Source organism: Dendrobates tinctorius, unplaced genomic scaffold (genome assembly GCF_039654945.1).
Source record: "Dendrobates tinctorius isolate UK_male_01 unplaced genomic scaffold, ASM3965494v1 ptg000019l, whole genome shotgun sequence".
In the NCBI taxonomy this organism is placed as follows: Eukaryota; Metazoa; Chordata; class Amphibia; order Anura; family Dendrobatidae; genus Dendrobates; species Dendrobates tinctorius.
Genome location: NW_027361687.1, coordinates 32,436,172 through 32,456,918, shown reverse-complemented (window position 1 = coordinate 32,456,918; position 20,747 = coordinate 32,436,172). Strand labels below are relative to the sequence as shown.

The following is a 20,747-nucleotide window of genomic DNA, read 5'->3' as shown; positions in this document are numbered from 1 at the left end:
TATTACAGCAGTGACATCAACGCTCCTCACATATAATGATATATTACAGCAGTGACATCACCACTTCTCACATATAATGATATATTACAGCAGTGACATCACCGCTCCTCACATATGATATATTACATCAGTGACATCACGGCTCCTCAAATATAATGATATATTACAGCAGTGACATCACCGCTCCCCACATATAATGATATATTACAGCAGTGACATCAACGCTCCTCACATATAATGATATATTACAGCAGTGACATCACCACTTCTCACATATAATGATATATTACAGCAGTGACGTCACCGCTCCTCACATATAATGATATATTATAGCAGTGACATCACCGCTCCCCACATATAATGATATATTACAGCAGTGACATCACCGCTCCCCACATATAATGATATATTGCAGCAGTGACATCACCGCTCCCCACATATAATGATTTATTACAGCAGTGACATCACCGCTCCTCACATGTAATGATATATTACAACAGTGACATCACCGCTCCTCACATATAATGATATATTACAGCAGTGACATCACCGCTCCTCACTTATAATGATATATTACAGCAGTGACATCACGCTCCTCACATATAATGATATATTACAGCAGTGACATCACCGCTTCTCACATATAATGATTTATTACAGCAGTGACATCACCGCTCCTCACTTATAATGATATATTACAGCAGTGACATCACGCTCCTCACATATAATGATATATTACAGCAGTGACATCACCGCTTCTCACATATAATGATATATTACAGCAGTGACATCACCGCTCCTCACATATAATGATATATTACAGCAGTGACAACACCGCTCCCCACATATAATGATTTATTACAGCAGTGACATCACCGCACCTCACATATAATGATTTATTACAGCAGTGACATCACCGATCCTCACATATAATGATATATTACAGCAGTGACATCACCGCTTCCCACATATAATGATATATTACAGAAGTGACATCACCGCTCCTCACATATAATGATATATTACAGCAGTGACATCACCGCTCCTCACATATAATGATATATTACAGCAGTGACAACACCGCTCCCCACATATAATGATATATTACAGCAGTGACTTCACCGCTCCCCACATATAATGATATATTACAGCAGTGACATCACCGCTCCTCACATATAATGATATATTACAGCAGTGACAACACCGCTCCCCACATATAATGATTTATTACAGCAGTGACATCACCGCTCCTCACATGTAATGATATATTACAGCAGTGACATCACCGCTCCCCACATATAATGATATACTACAGCAGTGACATCACCGCTCCTCACATATAATGATATATTACAGCAGTGACATCACCGCTCCTCACATATAATGATATATTACAGCAGTGACATCACCGCTCCTCACATGTAATGATATATTACAACAGTGACATCACCGCTCCTCACATATAATGATATATTACAGCAGTGACATCACCGCTCCTCACTTATAATGATATATTACAGCAGTGACATCACGCTCCTCACATATAATGATATATTACAGCAGTGACATCACCGCTTCTCACATATAATGATTTATTACAGCAGTGACATCACCGCTCCTCACTTATAATGATATATTACAGCAGTGACATCACGCTCCTCACATATAATGATATATTACAGCCGTGACATCACCGCTTCTCACATATAATGATATATTACAGCAGTGACATCACCGCTCCTCACATATAATGATATATTACAGCAGTGACAACACCGCTCCCCACATATAATGATTTATTACAGCAGTGACATCACCGCACCTCACATATAATGATTTATTACAGCAGTGACATCACCGATCCTCACATATAATGATATATTACAGCAGTGACATCACCGCTCCCCACATATAATGATATATTACAGAAGTGACATCACCGCTCCTAACATATAATGATATATTACAGCAGTGACATCACCGCTCCTCACATATAATGATATATTACAGCAGTGACAACACCGCTCCCCACATATAATGATATATTACAGCAGTGACTTCACCGCTCCCCACATATAATGATATATTACAGCAGTGACATCACCGCTCCTCCCATATAATGATATATTACAGCAGTGACAACACCGCTCCCCACATATAATGATTTATTACAGCAGTGACATCACCGCTCCTCACATGTAATGATATATTACAGCAGTGACATCACCGCTCCCCACATATAATGATATACTACAGCAGTGACATCACCGCTCCTCACATATAATGATATATTACAGCAGTGACATCACCGCTCCTCACATATAATGATATATTACAGCAGTGACATCACCGCTCCTCACATATAATGATATATTACAGCAGTGACATCACCGCTCCTCACTTATAATGATATATTACAGTAGTGACATCACGCTCCTCACATATAATGATATATTACAGCAGTGACATCACCGCTCCCCACATATAATGATATATTACAGCAGTGACATCAACGCTCCTCACATATAATGATATATTACAGCAGTGACATCACCGCTCCTCACATATAATGATATATTACAGCAGTGACATCACCGCTCCTCACATATGATATATTACATCAGTGACATCACCGCTCCTCAAATATAATGATATATTACAGCAGTGACATCACCGCTCCCCACATATAATGATATATTACAGCAGTGACATCACCGCTCCCCACATATAATGATATATTACAGCAGTGACATCAACGCTCCTCACATATAATGATATATTACAGCAGTGACATCACCGCTCCTCACATATAATGATATATTACAGCAGTGACATCACCGCTCCTCACATATGATATATTACATCAGTGACATCACCGCTCCTCAAATATAATGATATATTACAGCAGTGACATCACCGCTCCCCACATATAATGATATATTACAGCAGTGACATCACCGCTCCTCAAATATAATGATATATTATAGCAGTGACATCACCGCTCCTCACTTATAATGATATATTACAGCAGTGACATCACCGCTCCTCACATATAATGATATATTACAGCAGTGACATCACCGCTCCTCACATATGATATATTACATCAGTGACATCACCGCTCCTCAAATATAATGATATATTACAGCAGTGACATCACCGCTCCCCACATATAATGATATATTACAGCAGTGACATCAACGCTCCTCACATATAATGATATATTACAGCAGTGACATCACCGCTCCTCACATATAATGATATATTACAGCAGTGATATCACCGCTCCTCACATATAATGATATATTACAGCAGTGACATCACCGCTCCTCACATATGATATATTACAGCAGTGACATCACCGCTCCTCACATATAATGATATATTACAGCAGTGACATCACCGCTCCTCACATATGATATATTACAGCAGTGACATCACCGCTCCTCACATATAATGATATATTACATCAGTGACATCACCGCTCTTCACTTATAATGATATATTACAGCAGTGACATCAACGCTCCTCACATATAATGATATATTACAGCAGTGACATCACCACTTCTCACATATAATGATATATTACAGCAGTGACATCACCGCTCCTCACATATGATATATTACATCAGTGACATCACCGCTCCTCAAATATAATGATATATTACAGCAGTGACATCACCGCTCCCCACATATAATGATATATTACAGCAGTGACATCAACGCTCCTCACATATAATGATATATTACAGCAGTGACATCACCGCTCCTCACATATAATGATATATTACAGCAGTGACATCACCACTTCTCACATATAATGATATATTACAGCAGTGACATCACCGCTCCTCACATATGATATATTACATCAGTGACATCACCGCTCCTCAAATATAATGATATATTACAGCAGTGACATCACCGCTCCCCACATATAATGATATATTACAGCAGTGACATCACCGCTCCTCACATATAATGATATATTACAGCAGTGACATCACCGCTCCTCACATATAATGATATATTACAGCAGTGACATCACCACTTCTCACATATAATGATATATTACAGCAGTGACGTCACCGCTCCTCACATATAATGATATATTACATCAGTGACATCACCGCTCCTCACTTATAATGATATATTACAGCAGTGACATCACGCTCCTCACATATAATGATATATTACAGCAGTGACATCACCGCTCCTCACATATAATGATATATTACAGCAGTGACATCACCGCTCCTCACATATAATGATATATTATAGCAGTGACATCACCGCTCCTCACATATAATGATATATTACAGCTGTGACATCACCGCTCCTCACATATAATGATATATTACAGCAGTGACATCACCGCTCCCCACATATAATGATATATTACAGCAGTGACATCACCGCTCCTCACATATAATGATATATTACAGCAGTGACATCATCGCTCCTCACATATAATGTGTGGTGTAATGACCACTGTGTCCACGAGGGGGCGCTGTGTGGATGTCCCAAGAGTGTGAGTGGTTGAAGAGCCATTATGTATCTCAAGGTGGGTGACCTTGAGATAGAGACATATGTATGTTTATGAATGCTATTGTAAAGTATATATGTCTGTGTGAAGGACCTGTGTTGAGGTCATAGTCATGTGACCCGGTGGGCGTGGCTATGGACCATATAATGTGGCCAGGTTAGGTCACATGGAGTGAATGCTGGGACCTGGTTGGTCCAGTTTGGAAGGTTCCGTGAGGAGAAGGATCTCCTCACTAACAGCAGCCTGTGGAGCGGCTGTGTGTGTAATGGTGGCCAGTATCTGAGAGTCCCTGAGGAGTGAGTGGACTTCTGCGGCCTGGAGAAACAGCCATATGGGAACCCTGACGTGGGTGAGATAACCCTGGGGCTAAATAGCCTGTATAATGGACGCTCTCCTGTAATGCTGTGTATATTGCTGCTGGAGGTTTATGAAGGATGAATAAACCTCATAGACTATGATTTGTTGGAAAATCCTGTGCCGGATGTGTTTTTCGATCGCTGCAAGCGAGAACCCCTTACTTACATGACAGCGCTACCTCACATATGGTGGAGAAAGCAAAGGGCAATATTGTAGCCTTGTTGCTAGGGGCAACGGAAAAGGACTGCAGATCCGGTTGCTGGGGGCAACGCTGAGCCAGGAGGGCTGACGGTCTTAAAGCCATGTGATGTGCTGACAGGAGTCAGTGGCAAAGACTTATAGGATACCTCTGCGGTAGAGAGGTCCGAGAACCTGCGCGGCCAGCAGGTGCCGGTCGGGAAAGAAGGAAAAAAAAAAAAAAAAAAAAATTTTTTTTACTGACCTGGGTCAGTGGTAAAGACTGTGTTCCTGGAGGGTTCAGTGAGCAAGGTCCTGGAGGGTCAGTGTTGGGAAGAGCCCTGGAGCACATGGTAGGACCTTGGACCTGGTGAGGCTTAAGTGTTGGGCAGTCTCAGGCCGAGACGGATGTCCTGAATAGCACCCGCTGAGCCCCTGGACCTGGTGAGGCCGGTGTGTTGGGAGACCCTGGGAGGAGGGTCGGCTCCCTGAATAGCACCCGGTGTGCCCTGTGTGGTGGACGGTCTCAGGCGGAGACGGTACGTCCTGAGTGGCACACGAACAGGACATGTGAGAGACTGTGCATGTGTTTTTTGTTTTTTTTTTCTTTTTTTTTTTTTTTTTTTTTCTTTTTCTCTGCAAAACCTGAAGGTGCTTGCTGTGGCTCAGTGGGGTCACGAAGGTCTCGCAGCACAAGGACCTGGTGTTTTCTTTAAGGGATATGCCCTGGGAGCATTGGTAGCAGACGCTGTCTGTCTACACCATCCTGCTGCAGCTTTATTGCATATGACTAAGCGGATACAGTAGTTGTGGCTTTACACAACTATTAAGGGTGAGTACCCTGTATTATTGCTGCATAACCCATTATACCTGCACTGGTAAGGCCCTATGGGCGCACTTTTGTGGCTTTTTTATCTTTGAGGGTGACAAGCGGCTTCCAGTAACCCGGCGGGGTTACGAAGGTGACAAGCGGCTTCCGGTGGATCGGCGGGTCCACGAAGATGGCGCAGCAGGAGCTGCAGTGACACCAGCCGCTGTGTATGTGTGTGAACAGCAGCCGGAGGTGCCGGTGATCAGTGACAGCAGGAGCTGTGGTGGTGCCAGCAAAGACTTGTGTGGTATCGTTAAAAGACAAACTGTACTGTGTGAACTGTGGCCTAAGAGGTTCTGCAGGACGGACATGGGGAAATCCCAAAAGGGGGCGGTGACCCAAAAGGGGGCGGTGACCCAAAATGGAGTGGTGACCCAAAAAGGGGTGGAGACCCAAAAGGGGGCGGTGACCTAAATTGGAGTGGTAACCCAAAAAGGGGTGGAGTCCCAAAAGGGGGCGGTGACCCAAATTGGAGTGGTAACCCAAAAAGGGGTGGAGTTCCAAAAGGGGGCGGTGACCAAAATTGGGGTGGCAACCCAAAGCGGGGTGGTGGTCCAGAAAGGGGACAAGTGTGAAGAAGTGACAGCACTGGGTGACTCAGTAGGTATGTCTGGAGTACCGCAGTGTATGTGCAGGTCTTTTTCAGAATGTGGAATATCCTTTCCAGGTAGTAATGATGGGCCACAGATGTGTACAGTGATGCTGCACCGGGAAGGAGCCTTTGGTCGGCTGGACTCAGAGAGTCAGGTGACTCTGACAGGAACTCCTCTCGTTTTCTCTCTGACCGAGAAAAACGTCAGGGTTCACTGTAAACACGGGGTCACGGTGAACTACGCAGTAGACACAGTAGTGTTTGAGGGGACCAAAGGTGGTGAGTGCCAAGGTAGAGGGATACCACGGGACTTAGTCTATGCCTGGGAGAGGGGCCGGGACTTTCTTTTGTTTGATGACATTTGGTCGGATGATGGAGATGCTTCGACTGTGGGGCCAGCGGACACTGAGACAGTGACGGCTCCTGACATGGACAGGTCAGAGGTAGAACTGACCAGAGGAAGAAGTACATCTGCCCAACTGACGGACCTGACGTCTCGTGATAAGACAGATGGTTGGCTGGGAGATGAGACTACTGGACTAGACACATTGGTGCTGGACGGTAACTGGAGGGTTCACTCGACTGGGGTGACTGACCCAGTGGTACCCTTTAACGATATAATTAAAGAGGTAGTGGTGCGACACGTGATGGACAAAAGAGAACAAGATCGTGAGATACAGCTGATAAAGGAGACTGTAACAGAACATGTCGAACGGGAAAGAGTCCTAAGGCAAGCAGCTGAGCACAGAGTGGATGAGCTGGAGAAGGAAGTCTCTGAGCTCAGAGGTCACCTGTCAGCGTGTAAAACCATGAACAAGACCCTGTTGGAAGATATGGAGGTGCTCAGAGAGGCCCAAGAGAAGCATCAACAGGAGATTCTCAGGAGAGAGGATGAGCGTCGCTACCTGGCAGAGGAGAAAGATAAAGTTCTGCAAGAACTCAGTGGAGTAGTAAAAGGTCTTCTGCAGGAGAAGTGGAGGGGTGAAGACGTACAGCGGCCTTGCCCGACTGATAGCAAGGCAGAACTGCCAAAGCCCATCTTGGAAAAGGGTCCTGAAGACTGTAAATCTCAGGAAGATGGTGAGCCAAGAGCTGCACAAGACAGTCATCCGGTCATGACAGATATCTTGAGGGAAGTGTCCGTGGGGAACCCAGAGCCATCTGTCCAGGATGAGAGCAAGTCCACGACCTTCAAGGTTGTAATTGATGTACCAGAAGACATGCAAGAAGCCTGTGCTGAGGAAGGTGTGCATGAGGCTTTCAAAGAGGCGGTCAAAGCGTGTAAGGTGCACTGGGCACCTGAGACTCGGCAGTTGGTGATAGTATCAGCTAGGGAAAACACATCAAACCGAGTAGCTGTCCTGAAAGAGATGCATTTGCAGTGTCTACGTGTCAAACAATTGGTTAGGCGGAGTAATATGAAGGCTGCTCGACGCCTAGAGATAGCAAGAGAGGCTATGGATCGGTTGGGTTTGAGGAAAGATGTGGTTCCGGTACCCAAAGCTCTGATTGGGAGAATCATTGGAAGGTCCGGGAAGGTGATGCAGGACCTTGTGAATGTCTCCGGTGTGGTGAGGGTGAGGATCCCTCCTGATGACGAAGACCAGGTGTCTGGTGAAGTGGGAAGGATTCCCATGATGGTGGTTGGCTCCATGGAAAGCCTGAGGAACTTTCAATTGCTCTTGGAGTATAGAGTGGGGTACCTGCAAGAGATTGAACAGTTGAAGCTGGACCGCCAGCGGATTAATAAAGAAGTGCGGAATACCAGGTGGCGGCCGCCTTCATACCAAGATGTAAGGACCCCAGGGGTACCGCCAAGAAGTGACATGGCAGATGGCCGAAGAATGTCAGCGAGTGGCAATTCGACAGACCGTACGAGGTTGAAGGGCTGTAGTTCCTGTGAGACGTTGACTGAGTCAGACTCATGCCAGACAGCAGGATCGACTAAGACTTATAACCGCACCAACCGAGAGAGACGGTCAATGAGAGAAAGATCAGGTGACAAGGGGCACTGTAACAGTGTGGTGACTAAACAGTGTCTGATGATGCAGACAGACCGTGACTGGAGGGTCAAAGACAATGACCGGTATTATGACCGCTGGGGGCGGGGGAGGCCTAATGTAGAGATGAGGCCGTATGACAAATGGAGACAGTTCTCTCGACCTGTGGGGCAAGGTGCAATACGTGCCCGGTCTCGAAACCCTGGTGTGATGTTGTGTGTTTGAACATAGGGGGGAGGTATGTGGTGTAATGACCACTGTGTCCACGAGGGGGCGCTGTGTGGATGTCCCAAGAGTGTGAGTGGTTGAAGAGCCATTATGTATCTCAAGGTGGGTGACCTTGAGATAGAGACATATGTATGTTTATGAATGCTATTGTAAAGTATATATGTCTGTGTGAAGGACCTGTGGTGAGGTCATAGTCATGTGACCCGGTGGGCGTGGCTATGGACCATATAATGTGGCCAGGTTAGGTAGCATGGAGTGAATGCTGGGACCTGATTGGTCCAGTTTGGAAGGTCCCGTGAGGAGAAGGATCTCCTCACTAACAGCAGCCAGTGGAGCGGCTGTGTGTGTGTAATGGCGGCCAGTATCTGAGAGTCCCTGAGGAGTGAGTGGACTTCTGCGGCCTGGAGAAACAGCCATATGGGAACCCTGACGTGGGTGAGATAACCCTGGGGCTAAATAGCCTGTATAATGGACGCTCTCCTGTAATGCTGTGTATATTGCTGCTGGAGGTTTATGAAGGATGAATAAACCTCATAGACTATGATTTGTTGGAAAATCCTGTGCCGGATGTGTTTTTCGATCGCTGCAAGCGAGAACCCCTTACTTACATGACAGCGCTACCTCACAAATGATATATTACAGCAGTGACATCACCGCTCCTCACATATAATATATTACAGCTGTGACATCACCGCTCCTCACATATGATATATTACAGCAGTGACATCACCGCTCCCCACATATAATGATATATTACATCAGTGATATCACCGCTCCTCACATATAATGATATATTACAGCAGTGACATCACCGCTCCCCACATATAATGATATATTACAGCAGTGACATCACCGCTCCTCACATATAATGATATATTACAGCAGTGACAACACCGCTCCTCACATATAATGATATATTGCAGCAGTGACAACACCGCTCCTCACATATAATGATATATTACAGCAGTGACATCACCGCTCCCCACATATAATGATATATTGCAGCAGTGACATCACCGCTCCCCACATATAATGATATATTACAGCAGTGACATCACCGCTCCCCACATATAATGATATATTACAGCAGTGACATCACTGCTCCTCACATATAATGATATATTACAGCAGTGACATCACCGCTCCCCACATATAATGATATATTACAGCAGTGACATCACCGCTCCTCACATATAATGATATATTACAGCAGTGACATCACCGCTCCTCACATATAATGATATATTACAGCAGTGACATCACCGCTCCTCACTTATAATGATATATTACAGCAGTGACATCACCGCTCCTCACTTATAATGATATATTACAGCAGTGACATCACCGCTCCCCACATATAATGATATACTACAGCAGTGACATCACCGCTCCTCACATATAATGATATATTACAGCAGTGACATCACCGCTCCTCACATATAATGATATATTACAGCAGTGACATCACCGCTCCTCACATATAATGATATATTACAGCAGTGACATCACCGCTCCTCACTTATAATGATATATTACAGTAGTGACATCACGCTCCTCACATATAATGATATATTGCAGCAGTGACATCACCGCTCCCCACATATAATGATATATTACAGCAGTGACATCACCGCTCCCCACATATAATGATATATTACAGCAGTGACATCACCGCTCCTCACTTATAATGATATATTACAGCAGTGACATCACCGCTCCCCACATATAATGATTTATTACAGCAGTGACATCACCGCTCCTCACATATAATGATATATTACAGCAGTGACATCACCGCTCCCCACATATAATGATATATTACAGCAGTGACATCACCGCTCCTCACATATAATGATATATTACAGCAGTGACATCACCGCTCCCCACATATAATGATATATTACAGCAGTGACATCACCGCTCCTCACATATAATGATATATTACAGCAGTGACATCACAGCTCCTCACATATAATGATATATTACAGCAGTGACATCACCGCTCCTCACATATAAGGATATATTACAGCAGTGACATCACCGCTCTTCACATATAATGATATTTTAACCCCTTCATGACCCAGCCTATTTTGACCTTAATGACCTGGCCATTTTTTGCAATTCTGACCAGGGTCTCTTTATGAGGTAATAACTCAGGAACGCTTCAACGGATCCTAGCGATTCTGAGACTGTTTTTTCATGACATATTGGGCTTCATGTTAGTGGTAAATTTAGGTCGATAATCTTTGCGTTTCTTTGTGAAAAAATCAGAAATTTGGCAAAAATTTAGAAAATTTCTCAATTTTCAAATTTTTAATTTTTATTCTGTTAAACCAGAGAGTTATGTGACACAAAGTGGTTACTAAATAATATTTCCAACATGTCTACTTTACATCAGCACAATTTTGGAAACATATTTTTTTTGTTAGGGTTAAAAGTTGACCAGCGATTTCTCATCTTACAACAAAATTTACAAAACCAATTTTTTTTAGGGACCACCTCACATTTGAAGTCACTTTGAGGGGTCTATATGGCAGAAAATACCCAAAAGTGACACCATTCTAAAAACTGCACCCCTCAAGCTACTCAAAACTACATTCAAGAAGACTATTAACCCTTCAGGTGTTTCACAGGAACTAAAGCAACGTGGAAAGAAAAAATGGACATTTTAATTTTTACAACAAAAATTTTCTTTTAGCATCGATTTTTTTTTTTTTTTTTTTTTTTTTTTTTTTTTTTTTTTTTAATTTTCACATGGGCAACAGGATAATATGGATCCTAAAATTTGTTGGGCAATTTCTCCTGAGTACACCGATACCTCATATGTGGTCATAAACCACTGTTTGGGTACATGACAAGGCTCAGAAGGGAAGGAGCGCCATTTGACTTTTTGAATGGAAAACATGCTGGAATATTTAGCTGTTGCCATGTCACGTTTGGAGAGGCCCTGTGTGCCTAAACATTGGAACTCCCCCACAAGTGACCCCATTTTGGAAACTAGACCCCCCAAGGAACTTATCTACATGCATAATGATCACTTTGAACCCCCCAGGTGCTTCACAAATTGATCGGTAAAAAAAAAAAAGGACTTTTTTTCACAAAAATTTTCTTTTAGCCTCAGTTTTTTCATTTTCACATGGGTAACAGGATAAAATGGATGCTAAAATTTGTTGGGCAATTTCTCCTGAGCACACCAATACCTCATATGTGGTCATAAACCACTGTTTGGGTGCAGGGCAGGGCCCGGAAGGGAAGGAGCTCTATTTGACTTATTGAATGGAAAATTAGCTCCAATCGTTATCGGACACCATGTCGAGTTTGGAGAGCCCCTGTGTGCCTAAACAGTGAAATCCCCCCACAAGTAACACCATTTTGGAAACTAGACCCCCTATGGAACTTATCTAGATGTGTGGTGAGCACTTTGAACCCCCAGGTGCTTCACAGAAGTTTATAACGCAGAGCAGTGAAAATAAAAATTCATTTTTTTTCCTCAAGAATGATTTTTTAGCACGCTATTTTTTATTTTCACAAGGGTAACAGGAGAAATTGGACCACAAAAGTTGTTGTGCAATTTGTTCTGAGTACACCGATACCCCATATGTGGGGGGGACCAATGTTTGGGCGCACGGCAGGGCTCAGAAGGGAATGAGCGCCATTTGACTTTTTGAAATGAAAATTACCTCTAATCGTCAGCAGACACCATGTCGTGTTTGGAGAGCCCCTGTGTGCCTAAACATTGGAGCACCCCCACAAATGACCCCATTTTGGAAACTAGACCCCCTAAGGAACTTATCTAGATGCATAATTAGCACTTTGAACCCCCAAGTGCTTCACAAAAGATTATATCGCAGTGCCGTGAAAATAAAAAATATTTATTTTTTTTTCAAAAAATGATATTTTAGTGCGCAATTTCTTATTTTCACAAGGGTACCAGGAGAAACTGGACCCCAAAAGTTGTTGTCCAGTTTGTCCTGAGTACGCTGGTACCCCATAAGTGGGTGGGGACCACTGTTTGGGCACACGTCGGGGCTCGGAAGGGAAGTAGTGACATTATGAAATGCTGACTTTGATGGAATGGTCTGCGGGCGTCATGTTACATTTGCAGAGCCCCTGATGTACCTAAACTGTGGAACACCCCCACAAGTGACCCCATTTTGGAAACTAGACCCCCCAAGGAACTTATGTAGATGTGTGGTGAGCACTTTGAACCCCCAAGTGCTTCACAGAAGTTTATAACGCAAAGCTGTGAAAATAAAAAATCATTTTTTTTCCTCAAAAAATGATTTTTTAGCTCGCAAATTTTTATTTTCACAAGGATAACAGGAGAAATTGTACCCCAAAAGTTGTTGTCCAGTTTGTCCTGAGCACGCTGATACCCCATATGTGGGGGGGAACCATTGTTTGGGCGCACGTAAGGGCTGAGAATGGAAGTAGTGACGTTTTGAAATGCAGACTTTGATGGAAAGGTCTGCGGTTGTCGTTACGTTTGCAGAGCCCCTGATGTGCCTAAACAATAGAAACCCCCCACAAGTGACCCCATTTTGGAAACTAGACCCCCCCCCCATGGAACTTATCTAGATGCCTGGTGAGCACTTTGAATCCTCAAGTGCTTCCCAGAAGTTTATAACGCAGAGACGTGAAAATAAAATAATCATTTTTTTTTTCCACAAAAATAATTTTTAGCCCCCAATTTTTTATTTTCCCAAGGGTAACAGGAGAAATTAGACCACCAAAGTTGTTGTGCAATTTTTGCTGAGTACGCTGATACCCCATATGTTGGGCTAAACCACTGTTTGGGCACACGTCGGGGCTTGGAAGGGAGGGAGCACCGTTTGACTTTTTGAACGCAAAATTGGCTGGAATCAATGGTTGCACCATGTCGCGTTTGGAGACCCCCTGATGTGCCTAAACAGTGGAAACCCCTCAATTCTAACTCCTACCCTAACCCCAACACATCCCTAAACCTAGTTCTAACCCTAATTCCAACCCTAACCCTAATTCCAACCCTAACCCTATTTTCAACCCTAACCCTGGCCCTATTTACATCCCTAGCCCTAACCCTAATGGGAAAATAAAAATAAAAATAATTTATTAGTTGTTCCTGCCTATGGGGGTGATAAAAGGGGTTGTTTATTTACTTTTCATTCTATTTTGATCACTGTGATAAACTCTCACAGTGATCAAAATAGAATGAATGAATCTGCAGCCGGTGGGCGCACTGCGCATGCGCCCGCCATTTTCCAAGATGGCGGCGCCCATGAAGCAGGACCGCGGGACACCGGGAGCAGGAGAGGGACATCGGAGGCACCGGGGGGATGAGGGGGGGGGTCGGAAGGTGGGGGGGGGGAGCCTAGGGAAGGGGGAGCAGATGATGACGGCGGCGGCACATTGCTGCCGTCAGTCGGTATCGGGGGCCGATCGGCCCCGTGAGTCGTGGGGGGGGGGGGGTCGGATCACGGTCTCCAGCCATGTCCGATGCTACTGCAGCATCGGCCATGGCTGGATTGTAATATTTGTCAATTTTCATTGTTGAAATATTACTATCGCTCTGATTGGCTGTTTCACTTTTAACAGCCAATCAGAGCGATCGTAGCCACGTGGGGGTGAAGCCACGCCCCCTGTGGTGAAGAACAAAGCCCCCTGTATCTGCGGGTCGGGTGACCTTTCAGTGACCCCGGTCACCCGACCCGCAGGGGGGGCTTTAAAGTCATGACGTTACATAGGCGTCATGGGTCGTTTTGGCACGTCTTTTCATGACGCCTATGTGTCGTCAAAGGTCGTGAAGGGGTTAAAGCAGTGACATCACCGCTCCTCACATATAATGATATATTACAGCAGTGACATCACCGCTCCTCACATATAATGATATATTACAGCAGTGACATCACCGCTCCTCACATATAATAATATATTACAGCAGTGACATCACCGCGCCTCACATATAATGATATATTACAGCAGTGACATCACCGCTCCTCACATATAATGATATATTACAGCAGTGACCTCACCGCTCCCCACATATAATGATATATTACAGCAGTGACCTCACCGCTCCCCACATATAATGATATATTACAGCAGTGACCTCACCGCTCCCCACATATAATGATATATTACAGCAGTGACCTCACCGCTCCTCACATATAATGATATATTACAGTAGTGACATCACCGCTCCTCACATATAATGATATATTACAGCAGTGACATCACCGCTCCTCACATATAATGATATATTACAGCAGTGACGTCACCGCTCCCCACATATAATGATATATTACAGCAGTGACATCACCGCTCCTCACATATAATGATATATTACAGCAGTGACATCACCGCTCCCCACATATAATGATATATTACAGCAGTGACATCACCGCTCCTCACATATAATGATATATTACAGCAGTGACATCACCGCTCCCCACATATAATGATATATTACAGCAGTGACGTCACCGCTCCTCACATATAATGATATATTACAGCAGTGACATCACCGCTCCTCACATATAATGATATATTACAGCAGTAACATCACCGCTCCTCACATATAATGATATATTACAACAGTGACATCACCGCTCCTCACATATAATGATATATTACAGCAGTGACATCACCGCTCCCCACATATGATATATTACAGCAGTGACAACACCGCTCCCCACATATAATGATATATTACAGCAGTGACATCACCGCTCCTCACATATAATGAAATATTACAGCAGTGACATCACCGCTCTCACATATAATGATATATTACAGCAGTGACATCACCGCTCCTCACATATAATGAAATATTACAGCAGTGACATCACCGCTTCTCACATATAATGATATATTACAGTAGTGACATCACCGCTCCTCACATATAATGATATATTACAGCAGTAACATCACCGCTCCTCACATATAATGATATATTACAGCAGTGACATCACCGCACCTCACATATAATGATATATTACAGCAGTAACATCACCGCTTCCCACATATAATGATATATTACAGCGCTGATATCACTTTCTCGCCCTCTTTGTGCCGCTGTCAGACACTTTGTCCCCTGTGCCTCCATCCAAGTAGTAAACTGATGAAATAAACCAGCTGTCAGGACGGATATAAACATTAATCCCTTCATATCCATCCCTTCGGGGACAGTTGTGGCAGATGACGTATCTTCCAGTCTCTGCTCTCTGTCGCGCCCTGCAGGAGGAAACTCCAGTTTTCAATCACCGCTGTGTAATTTATGGGGCACCCCACCATGTGTTTACATGAACCCCTGCTTCTCTCCATGCTCCCAGACCGTTCATTAAAGGTATTTTCCAAACTCTGCGTGGCTGGGTGTGACTTCCCCTGGCCGTTTCCTGCCTCTCAGGACGGCTTCCGATGGCTAGCGGTTCTGCTCCAAGAGGAAGGATGAAGTGGCGGCAAACAGGATGGGCTCCGTTGCCTTGACGCCAAGACAATCCAGACCATGGAGCAGAGGGCAGGAGAATGGGCAGAGGCAGCTGGGGAGAACCCATCTGGCTTCTGACTCTACAGCATCTTCCTTCTTACAATAGCTTCTTATAACAGATCCCATAAGATCCAGGTGATCAAGGATATGAATAGGGCACATGGCTCTGTCTTCTGGCTGCATTGGGTATGACACTCTTCCTTTTTGCATTGTTCAGGTGACCCCTTATAACGCTGCCCTTTAAAATTTCAGAGATCCGGCGGCGGGGATCCAGGGATCAGCTGATCACTGAGCTCCTCCTGATGGAGATTGGCTCCCAGAACGAGGGGAAGACTGAGGTAAAGCGACAAGGATCGCAGGAGCTCCTGGTGAAACCCCCCCAGCTGTACGACATGCCATACGAGCCCCCTGAGTCAGAGCTTAACATGGAGGAGCAGAAGCAGCGACCACCAGATGGACAGCGACCGGAGAACGACGAGCGTCCTGCTGAGGAGTACGAGCAGCCGTGGGAATGGAAGAAGGAGCACATCGTGAGGGCGCTCTCTGGTAAGTGTCATCTTCCCCCCCCTGTTTTCACAGAGCTGATGGTTTGTCACAGTGTGTCAATAAATTAATAGGTGCCATGTCCAGCTCAAGGTGAGGGGAGCATTGACCACATAAGGCTGCACCTCACATCCTCCCCGTCTTGTGTTCTTCTCATGCAGTTCAATTTGAAGGTTGCGAGCACAGCCCTGTGAAGGAGGAGGCTGGCCGGCTGCACCAGCGCCAGAAGAGCTGGACCGCTAAAGTCCTGAAGCAATCGCAGCCGGATCCAAGTGAGAAGGTGGACCCTACATTGTCGTTGGAGAAGCAGAGGTGAGTGCTGGAGCACTGTGGGGGCCGGTTCTCTGGATTCTTCCCACAGTTTCTAACAAATTGTGCTCCCTCTTCTGGGTACAGTTGGTATCATGGCACAGTGACGCGAGCGGAGGCAGAGAGTCGGCTTCAGTCATGCCGTGAGGCGAGCTACCTACTGCGCAACAGCGAATCCGGCAACAGCAAATATTCCATCGCCCTAAAGTGAGTAATACCGGGGCAAGACCCACAACCCTAATTATTGCATATAGTTTTACTGCGAACCAATCAATTCCAGAATGCTGTGGATAACAGGCCCCCAACCCAAAGCTTCAGACTGTTATACTGTGTGTAGGGGGTGTCAAGACCCCAGTCCTTACATTTAGACCATCCAATGAGATAACCACGGCACTTTTGCTATCTGTTGCCTGAGTAGGATCCAATCCAGTTAGAGATTGATTTAAAAAAACTTGGCACTCAGGTGAATTGAAGATGAATAATTTTAAATTATTATTAGCAATTCCAAAGATGCAAACACGTTTCGGTCTGTATTAAACCTTCATCAGTGTGCGGACTGCTCAGACTCCGAGACATAAGATAAATGAGCGCGTAGTGACACCACTGTATCCACCGCTGGGTGCAGGCTGGCAAGCGCTTACCTACCTGCAACCAGCGGTGGATACCGCACACTGAAGAAGGTCTAATACAAACCAAAATGTTTTTGCATCTTTGGGATTGCTAATAAAAATTTAAAACTATTCAGCTTCAATTCACCTTAATGCCAAGTTTTTATTTAAATTCTCAAATTGGACAAGGATTCTGAAATGATCAGGCCCCAAGCTAAACCCCAAAGCATAATTTAGACCCCAAAACCAGGCCACTAAAATTATTTCTCAAAATCAGACCCCTAAATAAATAAGTAAAAGAATCATTTTCCAGATGCTAAAATTATTCCGGTCCAATGCAAGACCCCTAAAATTATAATAATCTTTATTTTTATATAGCGCTAACATATTCCGCAGTGCTTTACACATATTTTGCTATTACATATGTGCTATTACACATAGTTTGCACATATTATCATCACTGTCCCTGATGGGGCTCACAATCTAAATTCCCTATCAGTATGTCTTTAGAATGTGGGAGGAAACCGGAGAATCCGGAGGAAACCCACGCAAACACAGGGAGAACATACAAACTCCTTGCAGATGTTGTCCTTGGTGGGATTTGAACCCAGGACCTCAGCGCTGCAAGGCTGCAGCGCTAACCACTGAGCCACTGTGCCGCCCTAAAATTAATTCAGGCTCTATACCATTCCATTAAAATTCTTTCATTCCCTGGGGCGCTGGGCCCTGACAGTGGCAATCCCTCACCAGTGCATGTATGCTGGCAGGTCTTGAGTCTGGCAGCCTTCGTTCCACTGATGGACCCCTGTCCTGTATAGAGCGGGAGGATGGCGGATGTTGGTACAATGACCCTTTCTCCACTTCTTGCTAGGACCAGCCAAGGGTGCGTCCATATTATCGTTGCCCAAACAAAAGACAACAAATTCACCTTGAACCAGACAAGCGGCGTCTTCTGCAGCATCCCGGAGGTCATCCACTACTACTCCAGCCAGAAGCTGCCCTTCAAGGGGGCCGAACACATGAGCCTGTTATACCCAGTGCCAAGGGGCCAGTGACCTCGACCTTTCCTGCAATGGCTATCCCCTTTTTTCAGCTTTTTCTATATATGATGAAAGTAAAGCAAGTGTTGGAAGGACAAAGGAGGTGAGGAATGGAGTCCTGACTCAGAGTCTGAACTGGATGTGTGGCCCCCCGGAGTCAGGGCAGCGAGCCTCCGCCATGTATCTGCTTGTATTATACCTGTATACTAATAAAGATATTGTACATTCAGCTTCTGTCTGTGGGAATAATGATGATGGTTGTAGTGATGTGGTGAGGATAAGGTGCAGTACCCATCACTATGCGGTGTGTGGATCTGTGGTATATTATTGTCAGAGCTAATCTATGGAGGTGCTGGTTGTCAGGCAGAAGATGTGGTAGATAGAGTTACAGGTGGGGTGTGAATGAACCCCCTTCAATTGGCGACTGCTCGTTCCTACTCGGTCATGAGACTTTTAGGGTTCTTCCTACCCCCAAGGATTGGCCCCTATTGGGCCACGATGTTACAGACATTTGAGAACAGTCTCCTTCCATTTTTATTCCAGAAAAGCAATGAACATGACACAATCAACGAGTCCAGACAGAAACAGTGACTTGACTGATGGGGGGGGTAATGATAGGCCAACCCCACGGAAAGTCCCTAGAAATTCCCACAGTTAATATTTAACCCCCCCAAGACCCTGCTGACAGTCATGTAACTTTGAGACCACACAAAATCCTGTGAACGAGATCCCTCAAAAAGTCAAACCCCCCCCCCCCCCGAGACATGCAGGTAGTAAAGAGCCCCTGAGAACACAGAGACCCTGCAGCAATTCCCAAGACCTTGAGACCTAGAAGAGACCCAACAGTGGGCATCAAGATCTTGAGACCCAGGACAGAGCCCTGAGACTCCACAGTGCATTGAGACCAAGCAGAGACCCTACAGCAAGCACTAAGACCTTGAGCCCCCAGAGTGAGCATCGAGACCTTCAGACTTAGCAGAGACTCCATAGTGAGCATTGAGACCCAGGAGAGACCCTCCCCCCCCAAGACCTCATAGCGAGCATCGAGACCTTGAGACCAAGCACAGAGCCCTGAGACCCGCAGCGAGCACTGAAACCTTGACACCCCATAGAGAGCCCCTAGATCCCGCAGAGAGCCCTGAGACTCCAGCAGTGATCTGTGAGACCTCATTAAGAGCCAGGTGGCCTCAAGAGGCATATCTTTTTCACTAGGACTTTCTCCCATAGACTTTACATTTTCAGTGGTTTTGCCCTTTAAGAATGCAAAGTCCTGACTGCAAAATCCCAGCGATCAACTCCAATTCTCAACATCAGTATCCTGTTCATAGTTCCAGCTGTTTGAAGGGAGTCATTTCCAGGAAACACTAACTTCCTGTTCACCATGTTGACTGTTACTGGTGACACTCATGTCATTGTCACCATGTACACTGGTGGCACAGTCACATGTGGCGGCGTCCGTCCGCAGTGTTCTGATGGGTCCACCATCCAGGCTGATCCCCAGTGATGACACTGGTTATCTCATGGTTTTCTTCACTCTCCTTCCAGTAATGGAGGAATGGTGACCAGCACCAAAGACTGCACGGACACCAGAGATTCAGTCACCGTCGGCGGCTGCACCGTGTCCTCTACAGACGAGGACTGGAATAGAGAACGCAGGAACCCGCAGTGCATCTTCACCATCCTCATCTCCTGGTACCTGCAAGAGAAGAGCGTCACTGCCATGTGTCGGCCCCTTAAATATGTCCAGGTGACAACCAATGTGTCTGCCAACCGCAGTCCCAGAGGTTGTCACACCGATATCAGAGCCCCCCATATATAATGATACAGGAATGGAGGAAGGTCAGGGGCTCACCTGATCCACAGTGCGAAGAGGAGAAGAATGACTAGTGCGAGACTGATACACGGGGCGATCCAAGATCGAAGAGTCCCTCCCATAACATCCACCTCTGGCACTCCAACTGTGAGGAAAGTGCAAACATCACCAAACACCGAGGAAGATCTGTACCCCA

At 45.3% G+C, this 20,747-nt stretch overlaps 2 protein-coding genes across 2 annotated transcripts in view; one reads left to right on the top strand and one right to left on the bottom strand.

The window, feature by feature from the left end:
- The window catches only part of SHE (Src homology 2 domain containing E), a 36,786-nt gene extending 17,819 nt beyond the window's left edge, over positions 1-18,967 (top strand). The window contains exons 3-6 of the mRNA XM_073566842.1: positions 16,491-16,784; positions 16,943-17,093; positions 17,178-17,297; positions 18,570-18,967. Of these exons, the coding sequence (XP_073422943.1) occupies positions 16,491-16,784; positions 16,943-17,093; positions 17,178-17,297; positions 18,570-18,753 (749 nt within the window). The 3' untranslated portion in view covers positions 18,754-18,967. The remainder of the gene's footprint in view (positions 1-16,490; positions 16,785-16,942; positions 17,094-17,177; positions 17,298-18,569) is intronic.
- A 287-nt stretch (positions 18,968-19,254) lies between these two features.
- Positions 19,255-20,747, bottom strand: part of IL6R (interleukin 6 receptor) — a 73,756-nt gene continuing 72,263 nt past the window's right edge. The window contains exons 9-10 of the mRNA XM_073566841.1: positions 20,591-20,696; positions 19,255-20,434 (exon numbers count right to left, since the gene is read on the bottom strand). Of these exons, the coding sequence (XP_073422942.1) occupies positions 20,269-20,434; positions 20,591-20,696 (272 nt within the window). The 3' untranslated portion in view covers positions 19,255-20,268. The remainder of the gene's footprint in view (positions 20,435-20,590; positions 20,697-20,747) is intronic.